This window comes from Callospermophilus lateralis, chromosome 2 (assembly GCF_048772815.1).
Source record: "Callospermophilus lateralis isolate mCalLat2 chromosome 2, mCalLat2.hap1, whole genome shotgun sequence".
NCBI classification, from domain to species: Eukaryota; Metazoa; Chordata; class Mammalia; order Rodentia; family Sciuridae; genus Callospermophilus; species Callospermophilus lateralis.
In genome coordinates, this window is record NC_135306.1 from 9,981,950 (window position 1) to 10,000,180 (window position 18,231).

The window sequence follows — 18,231 nt, forward strand, 5'->3', positions numbered from 1 at the left end:
AAACAATCATTTCTCTGTGGCTGTGGAAATCATTTCTGATTTGTTCCAGGCTCAGCAGATTACCTTCCAGATCATCTGGCTCAGTTACGTGAAGCGGGTTAGTATTTCCTGAGATTACAAGAGGAAAGGTCAGAGGAGGAGAGCCTCAGAGCTGGCACCAGCAGAGCCTGGATTGTGCCAGGTACACAGGAAATACAGGTGCACAGAACAAATTCAACAAGCGTGAGCTCTCCCCCACGCAGGCCTGGGCTTGGCCAACAGTAGACCTCACCAAACACTTTTTGAATCATTAAAGCCACTGTGACCAAAGCTTTGGGCTAAGGGGTTAATCTCCCACTCTGGGGCACAGGACGCCCAGGTGCCCTCTCTCTCTGTAAAGGAAGCTGGGAAAGGAAACCCCCACGCCTGCTCCTGGCAGCTGCAGGCTCCCAGACACCCAGTGGCTCAGCAGAGACCGGATGCAGGAAATGGGAGGAGGCCAGGCTATGCCAGCAGAGAGGCCAGCAACCCTTGAACCTATAGCCTGGACCCCCACGCTCATCTAAGGCTCTCCCTGTCCCCAGAGGGCAGTCCTGGCTGTCTGCCCAGCCCTCAGCAGATTTACCCTGAATAGGCAGGATAGTCAGCACTTCGGTCTCCCCACGGATGGTTCTGGGACAGTCATGCTGTCCTGAGTCCAGCCCCAGCCAGCTTAGCCAGACCTGCCATATTGTATCCATCCAGCAGGCACCACCGACCTGGCCACTTCTGTGAGTGATTCCCTCAGATCTAAGCAGTGTGGGGCCTGACCTTGGCTCACTGAGGGCAACTGCAAGTGCCAGTCCCTGTGCACCTCTCTCCTACAACAGCAGGTGCCTTGGTTTCCCCATCCAAGCTTCCAGCTCCCTATAGGCCCTGGAGCTGCAATCAGACCTCTTCTCCAAAGGCTGGACCCCATGGGCTACGCCTCCCTCCCCCAAATCCCTCCTGGAGTCCAGATCCCAAAGCCCACCAGGATCAAGCCAGAATTGCCCAGGTGGACCCTGCCCTGAACCCCTAGCACTGCACTAGCGTGGCCCCGGCAGGAGCCCGTCCTTACCTCTTCCAGTGTGTCCATCTGGGAGGCCACCTTGTGGACATAGGCATGCACTTTCATCAGGTCCATGCTGTACAGAGCGCCCTCCAGGAGATCCACCATAGACTGCAGCTGCAGGGGAAGCGGAAGGGTTCCGCAAGGCCCAGTGAGGAACCTCGGAGGGGTCAGCCTGGGCCCGCGCACCCACTAGTCCCAGTCTGCCCACGGTCCCAGGGGCTGCAGATCCTCCCTTGTGAGCTCCCATCACTTGCCAGGCTAGGGGCTTAGTGAGTTCTGTCACTTAGTCCTGGTAGCAACTTCACGGGGTATAGAGAGGACACTGGGGGCTTGTCTGGATCTCCTGGGTCCCTATTTCCTGTACCTACCCCTGGCTTCCATGGGCTTCCTTTTAAAACTTTTTAAAATTTATGCATTTGTGGGCTGGGGTTGTGGCTCAGTGGTAGGGCACTTGCCAAGCGTGAGGCCCTGGGTTCTTTCTCCAACACCACATAAAAATAAATAAGTAAAGTAACAGCATTGTGTCCATCTACGACTAAAAAAATATTTTTAAAAATTTTATTTATTTGCACTGGGAACTGAACCCAGGGATGCCCTATCCTGGAGTTACATCTCCAGTTTTGTTTTTTTTTTGTAGATGGACACAATACCTTTATTTATTTGTTTATTTTTTATGTGGTGCTGGGGATTGAACCCAGTGCCTCACGCATACTAGACAAGTACTCTGCCACCGGAGCCATAACTCCACCTCTAGTTGTTTTTATTTTTTATTTTAAGACAGGAACTTGCTAAGTTGCCAAGGCTGGCCTCTTGTAATCCTCCTACCTCAGCCTCCCAAGCTGCTGGGATTACAGGTGTGGGCCATTGTACCTGGCATTAAGTTTATTTTTTGTTTACACATGATCATTGTACATATCGATGTGGTACAGTGTGACATTGTAATACATGTATATGCTGTGTAATGATCAAATCAGGGTAATTGGCATAGCCATCGCATCAGACATTTACCGATTTCTTTGTGCTGATATATATTTGTATATTCAAAATTCTTTGTTGTAGCTATTTTGAAATATACAATTCATTGCTGTCAGCCACAGTCTTCCTACTGTGCTGCTGAACATAGTGGTTATTCCTCCTCTCCGACTGCACCCCACACCAGCTAACCATCCTGGTGTGCCTTTCTTTTAAGCAAATATATCTGTGATTCTTTTCAAGGATCCACTAAGCTCCCAAAGTGCTAGGCCACCTTGGGGGTGGCTCTGAGGTGTGACTGACGAGTGTGGCATCCCAGCCTCCTTGCCCCAGAGGGAGAACTGGAGTTGCCACTCCCACCCCGTGTTCCCCTGGGAACCTGGCTGAGGCTCGCTCTTGTCCTGGACCACACCCTTCTGGACATCTCCCCTCCCGGCCCTGCTTCTGCCCCTTTAGCCTCTCTGGAGAACACCTTCATAGTATGTCCCTTGCATACAAATCTCTGGTTCCCAGGCCTGCTTCTAGTGACCCAACCAAACCCAAAGGATGGCCAGTGTTTATCCCCAGGGAGGTGAAGTGACTTGCCCACGGCCAGCAGATGACAACAGTGGGGCCAGGCCAAGGGTCCAGGTTAGAATAAACCCGAGCGTTTCCCATCATGCGCTACTGCTCCTGTCTTGGGTTCCCACAGGGAAACAGAGGCTCGGGGTGAGGGGCTTGCACAACAAGTCCACGGCAGGGCTTGGAGCAATGCCTGGCCTTCTGGCCCAGCCCAGGGTTTGCTCTGCAGCTGCCCTCACCCCTCAGGATACGACACCCCCGCCTCCATGGCCAAGATGCCGTAAGAGTGTCAGGGAAACCTTGGCACGAGGGACTGGCTGCGAAATCAGCCCTCCCTGGCTTCTTGGGAAGGGCAGTTCCTGTGGCCCACCTCCCACACGGCTCCCTCCTGTCCGCAGCCTCTCTCAGGGCCTGAGGAGGCCAGTGCGCCTGTCTGGCCCAGGCCAGCTATTCCCAAAGTGGAAGTTTTACTCCCACTTTCCCAGGGGTGTTCAAACTCTTTTAAGCCAGGGATTTTTTCCCTGAGGAGAACCTAAGCTCTAAAACAGAAAAGGGGGTGGGCACCCCTGCTGGGAGCCGTGGTAGGGCCCAGAGACCTCTCTGCTCCCTCACAACCTCACTCTGGCCCCGGGGGGTTGCCCAGCACCCCCAGGCTCTGTGGAGCCCAGCTGGAGAGCCCTGCATAAGGGTCCTTTGCTGTGAGATGGGGCAGGAGGGCTGTGGTAAGGAGTGGGGACTCTGTGCTGAGCTGAGCCCAGCTGGGCACGCAGCAAGGGCTTCTGAACACAGTGCCACGGTCACTATTCCAGGGGGCAAATGGGCAGCTCCCAGCCTCACTCTGTGCCTTCACGGCCTCTGAAACTAGCTTTGACAAGGGTCTCTCCCTGCTAGGTAGCTTTCCGTGGCTCCCCACTGCCCGCATATGGTGTCCCTCCTCCTGAGCCTGGCATTTGATTCGCCCCTGCCCCCCTCGTCAGGCTCAGCACAGGTTTACACTGAGTCACGTACAGAGATGAACAAGATGACTTGAGCCCCCAGCGTCCTCTACAGTCAAAGACACAGGCGGTGACACATAGGCACCCAGAACAGGGGACACAGGCAGTGACACATGGATGCCCAGATTACTCATGGTGGGGGGCCGACTTTGTCTGGAGCTGGGTGTGGATTAGGAAAGGCTGCTGGGGAGGCTTTGTTGGAGCCAAGCTCTGACAGAGGAGCCCACATCAGGCTGAAATGTCCCAGAAAGGACATTCCAAGCAAAGGGTACAGCGTGTGCCACATGCTGGAGGTGAGGAGAGACACGGTGTGCTGCAGCAGGCTGCTCCGAGTGTGTCCTGTGACTAGCGCGGGTTCAAACTGCCCACTACATCTCTAATAAAATGATTACAGAACACGAGTCAGCTTCTCAGAAAGCTTTACAGCCACTTGACAGAGCAGCTGTATATTTGTTGACTCAAGAAAACACTGGCTTACATTTAGCATGTCTGTCTTTGTTTTGGTTCATCTTTCTAATAACTCATTGGTGTTTTACAAAAATATTGTCTTTGACAGATTTTTTTTTTTAATTTTCTTTTTTAAAAGTCAGCCAGGTGTGGTGGTCCGTGCCTTTAATCCCAGCAACTTGGGAGGCTGGGGGAGGAGGATTATAAGTATGAAGCCAGCCTCAGCAAATTACCAGGTGCTAGGCAACTTAGTGAGAGCCTGTCTATCAAACAAAGGGGAGGAGGGGCTGGGGACGTGGCTCAAGCGGTAACATGCTCCTGGCATGCCGGGGGCGCTGGGTTTGGTCCTCAGCACCACATAAAATAAATAAATAAATAAATAAATAAAGATGTTGTGTCCATCAAAATAAATAAATAAATATTAAAAATTCTCTCTCTCTCTCTCTCTTTCAAAAAAGGCGGGGGAGGAGCTGGGGATGTGGCTCAGTGGTTAAGCACCCCTGGGTTCAAAACAAACAAAAAAAATAGGTGATCCTTCATTGCAGGTAGTTTGAGAAACACTGTATAAGAGGAAGTGACAGGAGGCCAGGAGGGCTCGGGCAGAGAGGGCAGGGAGGCCTCTGTCACATGTACTCCACTGGCCCTTGTCCAGAACGGCTCACTTCTCTGCCTGAGGAACTCCTACACATCCTTCAAGGCCCATCCAAGGTTATCCCCTGCTTGCGGCTCTCTCAGTCCCTGGGACATCCCTGGCCCAGTACTGAACACACTGCCTTCTTGGGGTCAGTCAGTAGCTGTGTCCTGACAAGCCTGGGGACTCCTCAAGGCTAGGCCACGTGTGCCCCATGACCAGAAGGCAAGGAGTAGAGGAGAGGAGGCCACCAACCTGATCTGGAGGGAGGGGCTCAGAGCCCTGCAGGAGGCCAGGTCCCAGCTGGAGCTGGGGGGAGGGCGATGCAGGCAGGTGCCCAGCTGAGGGCCCCCCCTGGATGTTTCAGAGGAACCTCCTGCCAAGGGGGGGCCACACTGAATGGGAGAAGCCAGTGCCTTGCCCCTTTCTTCTCCTGGGGTTCAGTGGGTACCCTCGGCACTCACTCCTGCCCTGGGAGCTCAGTGAGGTGGGATCCCCGCGGCCTGCTCCGGCCCCACCTGCTCAGTCAGTCCACCTCACCCTACTCTCACCCAGCTCTCCAAGGCCGAGTCAAGTCCCCCATGTCTGCAGGGCATGAGAAGGCCTAAGGGACAGTGGCCTGGAGGGGAAGGCTCCTAGGTGAGAGAGCTGCCTGTGACCTCTCTTGTGGGCAAGGGGATGTTACAGGGAATTCCCTGGTTCAGATCTTAGTACTGTCACTCTCTTGCTGTATGATCTTAGGCAAGTCATAACCCCTCTCTGGGCCTCAGAGTCCCTTACAAGTAAAGCTGGCACCATAAATTCCCTTTCCCAAGGGTTGCGGCAAGGATTAAAGTAGCCAGTGTTCATGAAAAGAGCTTTGTGTGTCTTCATGTCAAGCATCTTTATGATTCAGTTACTGAGACGCCGACTGGAACAGAAATTGAATTTGTCCCTGTAAATGAAGACAAGTCTGTGGCCTGAGTGGCTGAAGTTGCTTGGGAATTTCCAGGAAGACAGTGTGGTTCAGTGACTGTCAAACTGTCAGGAGGCCTAAAATTCACCTTCCGCCTCCAATTTTGTAAATATTTGGCATGCAACGTCCATGAAACTGTCAGGTTAGGTGTTATGAAAATAAAACTAAAGGTAAAATTAAAGAAAACATTCTTAGCCAATTGCTGTGAGACAATTCTCTCTTTCTCCTTTTTTTTGGGGGGGGGGGGCGGGTGGTTACTAGAGATTTACCACTGAGATACATTCCCAGTCCTTTTTATATTTTTGTTTTGACACAGCCTCTCACTAAGTTGCTAAACTTGTGATTCTCCTGCCTCAGCCTCCTGAGCAGCTGAGACACCGTGTCCAGCATTGGAGACAATTTTTCAGGGTCTCTTGCTTTTCTGCACATCTTGCACACAGAGGAGCTGTCTTTGTTCCCAGCCATCTAGTTGTACAGGGAACAGCTCTGGAAGAAGGCAAGAGCAGAGCATTTCCCTCTAGAAAATTATAAAAGTTTCAGATTTCCTTAACTCAGGGCTCTTCTCTATAACACTGCTCCCTGTGTGTGCTGTGGGTAATCTGCCTCTAACTGCATCACCCCATGGAAACTTAAGCTGGGAAACCAGTGCAAGAAAATATTTGCTGGTCGGATGCAGTGGCCAGTAATCCCGGTGGATCCAGAGGCTGAGACAGGAGGATCACAAATTTGAGGCCAGTCTCATCAATTTAGCAAAGCTCTAAGGAACTTAGGGAGACCTTGTGTCAAAACGAAAACCCAGGGCTGGGATTGTGGCTCAGCGGTAGAGCACTCGCCTAGCATGGGAGGGACCCGGGTTCCATCTCAGCACCACATAAAAATAAAGGCATTGTGTTGTGTCCATCTACACCTAAAAAATAAATATAAAAAAAAATGAAAACCCAAAAGAATTGGGCTTGTGGCTCAGGGGTAAAGTGCCCCTAGGCTAAATTCTCAGTACCAATAAAAATAAAAAATAAAAAATTGCTGTGAGTAGTAAAATCCTTTGTCTTGGACCCAGGAGGCTTGAGTCTTCTGCCAACGTCTATGAAACTGTCAGGTTAACTTGTTAGCTCACAGGCAGGGTAACCTTGCATGCTTTGTGACACCAAACAGGCAAAACAGACACATGTTTGGAAGGAGTTGAAAAAAATACTTTGAAAAGATGCCAACAATCTGGCCCTTTTCAAGAGAAAGAAGAGAAAAGCCCTTGAAGTACCTGCTCTGGACATAGTAGAACCTCAGTTCCAATCCCAGCCCCATCAGTCTTACTGGGTGCCCTACTGGGTTTGGTATGAATGGCACAGAGGCATCTGGCTGGCAGTGGGGACTGAGATGTACCCAGAACACACCTAACCTTGGGCCTAGTGGTGGGCCCTCACCCTGGTGCTGGCTCTCCCAGAAATGGGATCTCTCTTGAGTCTGCCTATGGGATGCAGTTTCTAATTCACACCGAAGTGGAGTGTCCCTTATCAGAAATGCTTGGGACCAGAACGTTTTGTATTTGGATTTTGATTTTTTGGGGGATTTTGTAATATTTGCAAATACACGGCTTGGGGATGGAACCCAAATCTAAACACAAATTCATTCTGTTTCACAGACACTTTACACATATAGCTGAAAGTAATTTTATATAATATTTTAAATAATTTGTTCAGGAAACAAAGTTTCATGGTACAGAATTTTCCACTTGTGGAGGCTCAAAAAGTTTCAGGTTGTGGAACATTTCAGATTTTGGATTTTCAGATTAGGGAGGTTCAACCTGTGTAGACAGAGGCTGCCTGTCACTGGGTGACAAGTTACCTAGCTCCTCTAAACCTCCATTTTTCCAAATTATAAAATGAAGACGATCATCTCACATGTCACAGAATGGTATAAGCATTGGGAGAAGTGACTTATAAAAGGAGTTTGGCTGAACAGTCGTGGGCAAGAAGTGAGTTCTCCCTGGGGAGCTTCAGTTTCCTGACCTGTGAAATGGGGTGGTAACAGCACTTGCCTCCCAGAACGTGGTGCGCTGTCACCAAAGGACGCCTGGCACCACCTCCCTGGCCCCACCACGCCTACCTTGAGGAGCTCAGGTGCCTGCCTTTTGAGTTTCTCCATCTTCCACTCGTTCTCGCAGGGGTTGAGCGAGGAGGGCGGCGCGGTGCAGGAGCAGCGGCAGTCGGCGCCCGAGCTCAGGGTCTCCACGGTGTAGAAGTCCTCCACCCTCGCGCGCCCGCTGCGCACCCGGCTGCACGCGTCCTTGCTCAGCGGTCGCATGATGCACTTGCAACGGCAGTCCGAGCCCTCCGACGTCATCCGCACCTGGTCCAGGTCACCGAACACCTGTGGGGATGGAGGAGTCAGGGGGCTCCGTGCGACGTCAGCTAGTGCCGTGGGGTGAGCAGGATCCATCCAGCCCGGCTGGTCTGATGGGGGGCGGGGGGTAAAGGTGGTGGTGGTGGGGGGCAGCCCCTGCAGGGAAATATGGCCCTTATGTGTCTGCGCAGCTGTCACCCCAGCAACCTGGGAGGCCAAGGCAGGAGGATTGCAAATTCTGTCTATCTAAGAACATGGAAGATCTTCCCATCTTGAGGATTGCAAATCTGAGACTTCAGTAATTTAGGCAGACTGTTGCCTTAAAATAAAAAATAAGCTGGGCGCGGTTGCGCACACCTGTAATCCCAGTGGCTTGGGAGGCTGAGGCAGGAGGATCTTGAGTTCAAAGCCAGCCTCAGCAACTTAGTGAGGTCCTAAGTAACTCAGTGGGACCCTGTCTCTAAATAAAACGCAAAAAAGAGCTGTTAAGCTCCCCTGGATTTCCTCCCTAGTACCAAAAAAAAAAAATTAAATAAATAAATAAATAAAAATGCTGGGGATATAGTTCAGGAGTAGAGCCCAACAGGCTTTAATCAATAATAATAATAATAATCCACAATAATAATATTATTAATAATAACATTGCTATTATTGCTACTATTACTATTAATGGCTGCTATGGAAAAGTCTGGTGGGTCTTCAATAAGTCAAACAGAATTACCATAAGATTTTTTTATTTTTTTGTATTGGGGATGGAACAGAGGAGCATTCTACCACTGAGATATACCCCCAGATCTTTTTATTTATTATTTTGATCTAGGGTCTTGTTAAATTGCCCAAGACCTTGCTAAATTGCTGAGGCTGGCCTTGATCTTGTGATCCTCTTGTCTCAGCCTCTGAGGTCATGTGGATTATAGGTGTGTGTCACTGCTCCTGGCTGATCCAGTAATTCTTTGTTTGGAAAACAGGTATCCAAAGACCTGTGTGAACATTCATAGCAGCATTATTCAAACAGGCACAGAATGAACACAACACACATTCCAGACACTGAATAGTTAAACAAAATGTGGTATGTAGACACAATTAAATATCACTCAGCCATAAAAAGAAGTGGGGTACTAATTCAGGCTGCAACACAGATGAGACTTGAAAACATAATGGTAATTGAAAGAAGCCAGACACAAAAGGTGACATATTGTACAATTCCATTTATATGAAATATCCGGAATAGGCAAATCCAGAAAGACAGAAAGCAGACTAGCAGTTGGAAGGATTCAGAGAGAGAGAGAAATGGGAGTGGTATTTAACAAGATTTCTTTTTGGGGTGTGCTCTTGGAGGGATTACTTAACATCTCTGGGCCTTCATTTCCTCATCTGTAAAATGGGGGTGTTACTAGTGCTTACCCAACAAAGATCTGTGTGAGGACTGAGATGGAGTCCCAGAGCACACTGGGTATCACCTATACTGCAGCTGTCATTCTCACTGTCAGTAGTCCTAACGGGCGTTGGCTGTTCATTTCTTTGTGGGAGTGGAAGATATTCTCTTTCTTTCTTTCATTCTTCTATTTTTAGCAGCATCCTACAGGCAAGGAGACAGTTCTGGAGCCATCAAATGAGAGGATGAGCCCTTGTTGTGTGGACTTCCCTGCTCTCTGCAGCTGTGCAGGAGGAGGGGAGAGTGGGAGCTGAGGAAGGTGGGGAGGGGTGGAAGGAGTGTGTCCCGGCCACTTTGGGCCAAGTCTCTCCTGCCTGTGAACACTGACAGCGAGACCTGGGAGCCTGTGGATTCTCTAGGCTTCTGAGAGTGCCCTAACCCTACCTTTTCTTGCCAGTCCCAAGATGGGGTCAAGAGCCCAGTAGGGCCAGGCTCAGTGACACATGCCTGTCATCCCAGCAACTCAGCTGAGGCTGAAGCAGGAGGATCCTGAGTTCAAGGTCAGCCTCAGGAACTTAGTGAGGCTCTAAGCAACTTGGCAAGACCCTGTCTCTAAATAAAATATAAAATATAAAATATAAAATGGGCTGGAGACGTGGTTCAGTGCTTAAGTGCTCCTGGGTTCAATCCCGGATCCTAAAACAAGCCCAGCAGGTAAATGTGGTTGTGTGCTGTGTGATCAAGCCAGAGAGGCCTCCCCAGGACCCGCCTACCCAACACGCACCCCACCCACAGCAGCCTCCACATTAGGCTGCTACATTCCTTCCCTCCTCAGATGAGCTGCTATGTCCTGCTGGGGGCGGCCAAGGCCCTGACATAGGCCAGGAGTTGGAAGAGGTCCTCTGCTCCCAGCCCTGGCTGCCAGGAGTCCAGGCACATCCCGTGAAACTGAACTGGGGACAGCATAGTGCCATTTTTAAGTTTGGGAGTCTGGAAACCATCGGTGCACCCAGAGCAGCGGGCAGGGATCTGGCACAGAATAACTTATCTGAAAGTTACCTGCTTTGGCCACTGAAAACCCTCCCTCATCTTCACCCATGGTTTTCTATCCCTCTTTTTAAAAAATATTTTTTAGGGGGCTGGGGATGTGGCTCAAGTGGTAGTGCACTCGCCTGGCATGCGTGCGGCCCGGGTTTGATCCTCAGCACCACATACAGACAAAGATGTTGTGTCCGCCAAATACTAAAAAATAAGTATTTTTTTAAAAAAAATATTTTTTAGTTGTCAATAGATCTTTTATTTTATTTATTATTTATTTATATGTGGTGCCGAGGCTGGAACCCAGGGCCTCACACATGCTAGGTAATCACTGTATCACAAGCCCCAGCCCAGCCCTTTCTATCCCTCTCTGCTATCACCACAACCCCATCTTAGGAATAGAGAAGCTGAGTGTCAGAGAAGACTAGGGGCTTGCCCAGGGTTGCACAGCACAACCAGGCTCCAAAATCTGGTTTACATGTCGTCCCTCCCAGGACCACCCACAGTCACCAGACAAGGGCTTCTCCCCAGCAACTGAGCTGGGACAGATGGGTCTGCAGAGCAAGGGGCCCTGAGGGGAACAGGGGCTAGGGCTTCCCTGGGCCTGACCCACCCTGCCTTGACAGGAAGACTAGAGTTGCAGCCAGGTAGGAAGTTCCTGCCTCAGTCGCCCTCCTCCTGTAGCCGTGCTCTGTGCTGCTGCCAATGCCCCTAGGAGGTTTTTATGCTGAAAAATGTCCAAGGAAATCTCACAACGAGATGGCAAGAGGGTGTACTTGGGATTTTTCTGAAGAAGAGATGGATAAATCTGACCAGAGTGGGAAGGGAGGGTTCAAGCTGTGAAATGTTCTAGCAATAGGGGAACAGGCTCGAATGCTGTCATGTTGAGGTTGGGGCTGCCCTTGGCTCTTAGAGCAGCCCAGCCGGATGAGACAGTTTCCACACAAAGCCTTCCCCTGGAGCCCACTGTCACTGGACACCTCCCCTGGATCCCAGAGGCACAGAAAACTTGATCCATCCAAGACCAACATCCATCAAGCCTTCTTCTCCCAAACCCGTGCCCACCTACCTTCCTGCCCAACCTGGATTTTTGGATTTCTTTTGTTCCCTGCATGACCTGTCAGTCACCATGTTCTTCAGGGTCTTTACCCTAAGTGTCTCCTACCTCTGTCTACCCAGGGACACAGCCCTAAGTCAGGCCGCATGAACTGTTATCTGGACAACCAATACAGGAGCTTCTTCTCAGTTCATCTTCCAGCGCTCTTCTTTGATGATCAGTGTTACTCTTTTGCTCCACAAACCTCTGTAGCTCCCTATCACCTCCACAAGTTCTAAACAGTGGGACATGCCTCAGAATGACTTGGGGTGCACTTGGAAAAATGCAGATGTCTTGACCCTACTCGCCACCCCCTGATTCAGACTTTCTCAGGCTCCCTAGGCCATTTGGATGAGAACTAAATGCCAAGAATCTTGAAGCTCTAGGAATCTCCAAACTCTCATTGATACCCAAGCAGCCCCAGTTGACTCTGTTGAGGGCTCAAGTCCATCGGATATGAAGGGTCCATGAGCGCCTCAGCATGTTGGCAGATTGTGCATGATCATGAATGTAAGCGCTGGGCACAGGGTTTTCAACACGGAATGCTCCTCAGGGCTTTGTTCTTGTGTCCCAGTCAGTCAGGGTGTTGGGTAAGACCTTCCCTGCAGAGCCCCGGTGGGGACTGGCCTCATGCATTGGAAACAGAAGGAAGACTCCCTCACTCAGCCGCTCTCCCAGCTCAGGAGCCTGCTTCCAATTACACCCACAGGCGGAAACTCTGGGAGCAGACAAGAAGCAACACCTAAGCCCTTGGGACGGGCCTGGAACATCTGACCCAGCCTGGGACATCACAGCCTGCCTGCTCCAGCCCCTCCTGCTCCCCTGGTCTGGCTCCCGCAGCCCTTGGCCTTCGCTCTGTCTCCAGGATCCTGAACAGAGGGATGAACAGACACTCTCTAGTGCATGCAGGAAGTAAGGTGCGGTACCCCTTCTGCAGATGTGAAAGCTGAGGTAGAGAGGGGAATTCTTAGCCCAATCCAAGCAGGTTCCCTGGGGTCTTTGGTACCATTACTGGGTGTCGTGTGGTTACCTGTCCTTCCACCCCAATCTTCAAGTTGTGCAGCCCTTCAGAAATGCTGGGGAAGCTGTGAGTTCCCTTTCCTACTCCCAGGCTAGACAAAGCACTTCCTTAGATGGAAACTCCGAATTCTATTTCAGGCAGACATTGCTATAAATGTGAAATTAAAACACAGTGAGCAAGAAGCTGGCAGAGGAGATATCGACAGAGTTCCGTGGTGATTTCTGGGGGTGAGTTGTCCCTGCATCCCTAAAGGTTCTCTGACAGGAAGGGAGACTGGACCTCCTGATCAGGAATTCTGCCTGAAGACAGGTCGATTTAACCCTTTAGAGTGCTAATCCACTTCAAGGTCCAAGCTGGCCCTCCAGGGGCTCCCCACCAACCCCGGGAAAATAGGACAGGCTCAGAGAGGAAGGAGGGGCTGTTGTGGGGGAGGAGGCGGTGATAATGAAAACAGCTCTCTCAGAGCCTGCAGGAGTCTGGCCAGGCTAAGGAATGCAGAGTACATTCACCCATCACTTGATTTTTATTTTCCCCAGCTGGCTGAAGTGGCACATGGGTGGGAAGTGTCTGGGGGAGGGCTGTGCTAGGTTCCCCAGCTGCTTCATCCTCCCAACTCTTGGATGTGCCTCCCCACCCCACCAGCCCTGGCTTGCCCTAGGACAACTAAATACACACCCCCCCCCCCCCAACCTAGCAAGTGTTTGGCTGACTCACTACATAAACAGGGTGTTGGGTTTTCTTTGTCTTTGCTTTGTTTTGGATGTGAGCCCTCCCTACAAACTACAGCCCTCTGCATAGCTCAGAGAATGCCCTCCCAGTCAAAGATCAGAGGAGCAAGAGGTGACAAAGCACTGACCAGGTTATTTGGGATTTTCTGTTCTTGTTCTCTTACCTGAGCTCTCCTACCTGAGTCATAAAGGGCCTCAGATGGAAAAGAAGTGTGTGGGGGGCTTTGTTTTTCAGATGGGGGAAATGAAACCCAAAGATAGGCAATGATTTGTCCAAGGTCACACAGCAAAAGAAAGGCTTCTGCCTTTTACCTGCCTATGGGCAGAGCAGATCCACTTCCACTAGGAAAGAGGCTGGAATGACATTAAGAGAAGTCACTCTAGCCTTCATGTCCTGTGAACAGGGCCCTAAGGATCTCTTTTTCTTTCAGGCTCATCTTCATCAGGTCATTTTCAAAACACCCTTAAGGGAGCCCTGCTCTGACTGACTCTAAGTGCTTTCTCTCTGTACATTCTGGACCTCCCACCCCCTTTTGGGATCCCTATGATAAGATTCCATAATAACAGAATCATTTATTGAGCATCTACTAGGTTCCAGGTGTGCTGCTAAGCACTTTACAGGTATAATCTCATGGAATCTAGAGATCATCAACAGCAGGGAGTGGGTACTATTTTTCTTCCCATGTTTACAGGTGAAGAAATGGGGGTTCAGAGAGATAAAGGCACCAGCTGAGAGAAGGTGTGCCTGACACGGGAGCAGGGAATAGTTTAGGTCACTTCTGGAGATGCCTTATCCTCCAGAGAGTGCAACAAACAGCATCAGGGCCAGGCCAGTGGAAAGCCCAGATGTGTTCACCGGGAGGGATTCTGGGTCCCTACCCCCGGCCAGAGAGCCTTGACTTAGCGCCCACCACAAACTTGAGGGTTGCTGGGTAACCGTTGCCCTGCGGTCTGTCCCCAGTGGTCAGCCTCCCGTGGAAACCCCAGACTCCTGGGAATACCCTCCTTGGTTCTGGATTTCAGAGCTGACTTCCTCCACACATCCAATTGGGTATCAGCACCCCTTCCTTAGGCTCCGGGTCCCAAGCACCCCATCCTCTCCAGCGCTTCTTCCCGCACATGCTCCTCTCCCAAGGTCCTCGCTCCCATAGCTTCCTTGCTAAATCCCAGGTCCGATCTCCCCTTTTCTGGGTCCTCAACTCCCTGCGGGATGCACCCTCCTTGGCCGGCACCCCCAGCACCGCGCTCCTGGCACGGGACCTCTCCCAGCTGCGGCAGGTCGGAGGGGCGCGCATACCTTACTGTTGGCAAGCACCGGGCCAGCCCGCAGCAGAAGTAGCAACAGCGGCAGAAGGAGCAAGGCCATCGGCCGGGGCGGGAGGGCGGCCGCGGCCATGGCACCCGGGCACCGCGGCCGGGAGCGGACGCCGGGAAGCTCAGAACGCACAGCAAGCTCCGCGGCGCAGCCGGCTCTGCCGCCCCGCGCGCCCCGCTCTGCCCCAGCTCCCCGCCCCGAACCCCCTCGGCGCCGCTGGGGCGGAGCTAAGGCGGAGGGGGTTCCCGCCCCGCCCCACCCCGCCCGCGCGGGGCTTCCCTGCCATCCCGTGGCTTTCCAAAGGGCATCCCTGCCAGGACGCAAACAAGAGTCTGGTTCCGAGCCCGCAGGAGAGCGAGGCCAGAAAGGGGAGTCCCATACAGGTCGAGGTCCTATTCTGTGAGATGAAGGACCTTGGAAGTGTCCCTTAACTAATTTGAGCGTCAGTTTCCCCGAGGTAAAATGGAGAAAATCGCCCTTCTGGAGGGGCTGTGAAGTTCCAAAGAACGATATTCCCAGCAGATGAGCCCTTGCGCTCTCTCAAGCCATCCCCCTTCTGTCCCCGGGACCCTGCTGACTCTAGTCTTCTCAAGTCTCAGCCCCTTCCCTCTCCGACCCTCCCGTGGGCTCCGAAACTCCAGCCCCAACTACCTGTTAAACTCCCCCTCTTCTTCCTGTCCCCCCAGAACAGTTCGGGGGCAGTCCAAGTCTCAGGATCCCCGCTTATCTTCTCGCCCTGGGGTCTTCAGTCTCAATTCTTCACCAAGATGCCTTGTTGTGTCCCTGTAACCAAATCCTCTCCATCCTTCCTAAACCAACACCCAAGTCACACCTTCCTGAACCTCGCCCTGGTTGGTCTTTGGTTTTCCTTATTTCACAGGGGACTCCTTCCCGGTCTTTTGAAAGCCCTTCCTCCCCAGAACACCCCTTGGGGCTGAAGCCCCTCCCTCTTCCTTCTCTACCAAGTCAGTGTACTTGTCACTCTCCTGGGCTCAAGAATGATCGGCTGTGTGCTTACCTGGCCTTGTAAACTTCTGTTGCACTAAAAGGAACATTTACTTGTGCCCTAGATGCTGCCACCGCCCCAGCTCCCGGCTTTCCACCATCTTCATTTTCTCTTCACTCCATGGAACTGCCTTTCTGGTTTGACGTAAGTTTCCCTTGTAGGAAATAGGTCATCAATGTGCACACTTTCATTCTTTCCAAGAGTAGCTGACTCAGCCGTTCTCAAAGTGAGGTTCCCTGGCCAACAGTCTCAAGTGTTACTAGGGAACTTGTCAGAAATGAAGATTCTCAGGTCTAAGCCCAGCTACTGAATCAGAAAAAGGTTCAGCAGCCCAGCAATAGATGTATTCAAAAGCTCTTCAGGGCTTGAGGATCAATGACCTAGCACAAACAGGTGCTCAGTGAGTCTCAGCTGACTTAAGGAATCACATGTAGGCTATATAGAGTTATATGCCTCTAAACTGGGCAACTCGGGAGGCTGAAGCAGAAGGACTGCAATTCAAGACCAGCCTCAGCAATTTAGTGAAACTCTGTCTCAAGAAAAACAAATAAAACCCAGACACTAGTATTGCTGTATGTATAAACGTGGCTGTATAACCAATGTGAACCTGCAATCTGTACACGTGGAAAAATAAGAATTCATACCCCATTTGAATCAAATGTATGATATGTCAAGATCATTGTATTGTCTTGAGCAACTAATAAAAAAAATAGCTGGGGGGCTGGGGATGTGGCTCAAGCGGGAGCGCGTTTTCCTGGCATGCGCAGGGCACTGGGTTCAATCCTCAGCACCATATACAAATAAAATAAAGATGTTGTGTTTACCGAAAACTAAAAACAAACAAACAAACAAACAAACAAAAACCCTAAACCCCAATAAGTGGTAAAACCATTAAAAACAACAACAACAACAACAACAACAAAAAAAAACCCAAAACGATCTGGGGATGTAGCTCAGTGGAAAAGTGCCCCTGGGTTCAGTACAGAAAAAGAAAAAATCACATACAGGAGGCATTCAGTACAATTAAGGATCTTTTATAACTAGAGATCTCCTTCATAGGGAGGTATCAAAATCAGGCTTAATGTGAGAAATAAATATTGTGTTTTTATGTACTCAGATGATCTCTGAAAGGGCACACAATATATTCATATGGTGGTTATCTTCAAGGAGTGGGGATCTGGTTGGCAAGAACTGGAGTCAGGAGAATTCCGTTGAAGACCTTTTTTTTTTTGCATTCTGTGGATTTTGCAACTTGCTCCCTATCTATTAAAAAACAAAAAACCAAAAAAAAAAAAAAAAAAAAAAAGCGTACTTAAATGTAGCCTGGCAAAGGTTCTCTTTCTCCCAGATGCAGCCTGATTGCCTGGATTTCTAGGAGAGTAGTAGGTTGGCAAGTCTGCTGTCACTAGGAGTTCTGCCCCCTACTGGCCATTGGCCCACACAACCTGATAGTAACCTGGGGTGTCCCTCTCCTTGTTCCAATACCATGGAATCTTCCACTTCCTTAAATGTGCCAAGCTTTGACTTACCTTTGGGAACTTTTGCTTGTGCTGTTTTGTTTCTTCAACTGAATATCTTTCTCTCTACCCAGTCTGATACACTCCTACTCATTCTCTTCACCTTATTTGAATGCTCCTTATCCCAGAAAGCCACCACCAACTATAGTGAGCCCTGTTGTACATTTCCCCAGGACCTGGAACTTTTGAGTTCTCAATTGTAAGACTTTCATGCCATTGTGGGTTTGTGTGGTTTCCTGATTTGATTAGTGTATGTCTGCCTCTTCCACCATAGGATAAGTTCCCCCTAAAGACGCTGATGCCCGCCTTTTTCTTTGCTGTATCCTTTTCTGGTCCTGTTTGTTTGTCTGCTTCTGGTCTCAGGACCATTCCCCATCAGATCTATCCTTATTCTTTCTTTCCTTACCAGCTCTTCTGTCTTGAGTACTACAGGTGCTGGGGGGAAATCTTTTTCATCTTTCTTAGTCTACGTACTCATTCCCCTTGCTTTTCTCAGTGCTGTGGTATTTTGACTCTTCCTAAAAGCATTTTCAGAAGAGAGTATCTGGGACTTGGGATCACTTTCTAAATAACATTAGAAACAGGTTCCATTTATTAAGACAGACCTTACATTGCTTTGTATATTTATTTTGATTCCTTTCATCCAGTCAGCAATTGGGGTTACAATGATGAGATAATAAAGAGCTTTGAGTAGTCAGGAGGATCTGGGAAGGCTTTTGGGAGGTTCAGAAGCCTGTGATAGATGGGAAAATTCTGATATATTTTAGAAGGCAGAGCTGAGGGAATAGCACAGAGGATCCATCTCTTCTGTTTCTTCTTTCCCTCAATGCTAAAGAATCTCCTCTCCTTGTAGGAGAGGCCAGCATTGCTCCCTGCCCATGGGGGGGCTCAGAAATGTTGGTGAGGAAGCCATCACTGAGACCAGTTCTTACAGTCTGCACAGAGTTCAACAGACCCTTGCGGTAATATAGAGAACTAGTTGTTCCTTGGTTGGAAGTATTAAGGAAGGTGCCACTGAAGAAGTACTTTAACAACCTATAAAGATGAAAAAGCATTGGGAATGGGATGGGTGAAATCAGCATTCCAGCTTTTTGACCAGCTGGGGTTGGAATCTCACCTCTAGGGGATTTCATCAGTGTATGATAAGGGCAATAAGGAGGCTACC

The 18,231-nt window shown here is 50.2% G+C and overlaps 1 protein-coding gene across 2 annotated transcripts in view; it reads right to left on the reverse strand.

The window, feature by feature from the left end:
• Positions 1-15,624, reverse strand: part of Olfml2a (olfactomedin like 2A) — a 29,895-nt gene extending 14,271 nt beyond the window's left edge. The window contains exons 1-3 of one of the 2 annotated variants that reach the window (XM_076845494.2): positions 15,562-15,624; positions 7,734-7,997; positions 1,079-1,186 (exon numbers count right to left, since the gene is read on the reverse strand). In XM_076845494.2, coding sequence (XP_076701609.2) covers positions 1,079-1,186; positions 7,734-7,970 — 345 coding nt within the window. In that variant the 5' untranslated portion in view covers positions 7,971-7,997; positions 15,562-15,624. Of the gene's footprint in view, positions 1-1,078; positions 1,187-7,733; positions 7,998-14,525; positions 14,698-15,561 lie in introns of those variants that run through there. The other variant, XM_076845493.2, reaches the window with a different exon arrangement.
• Positions 15,625-18,231: the final 2,607 nt, after the last annotated feature.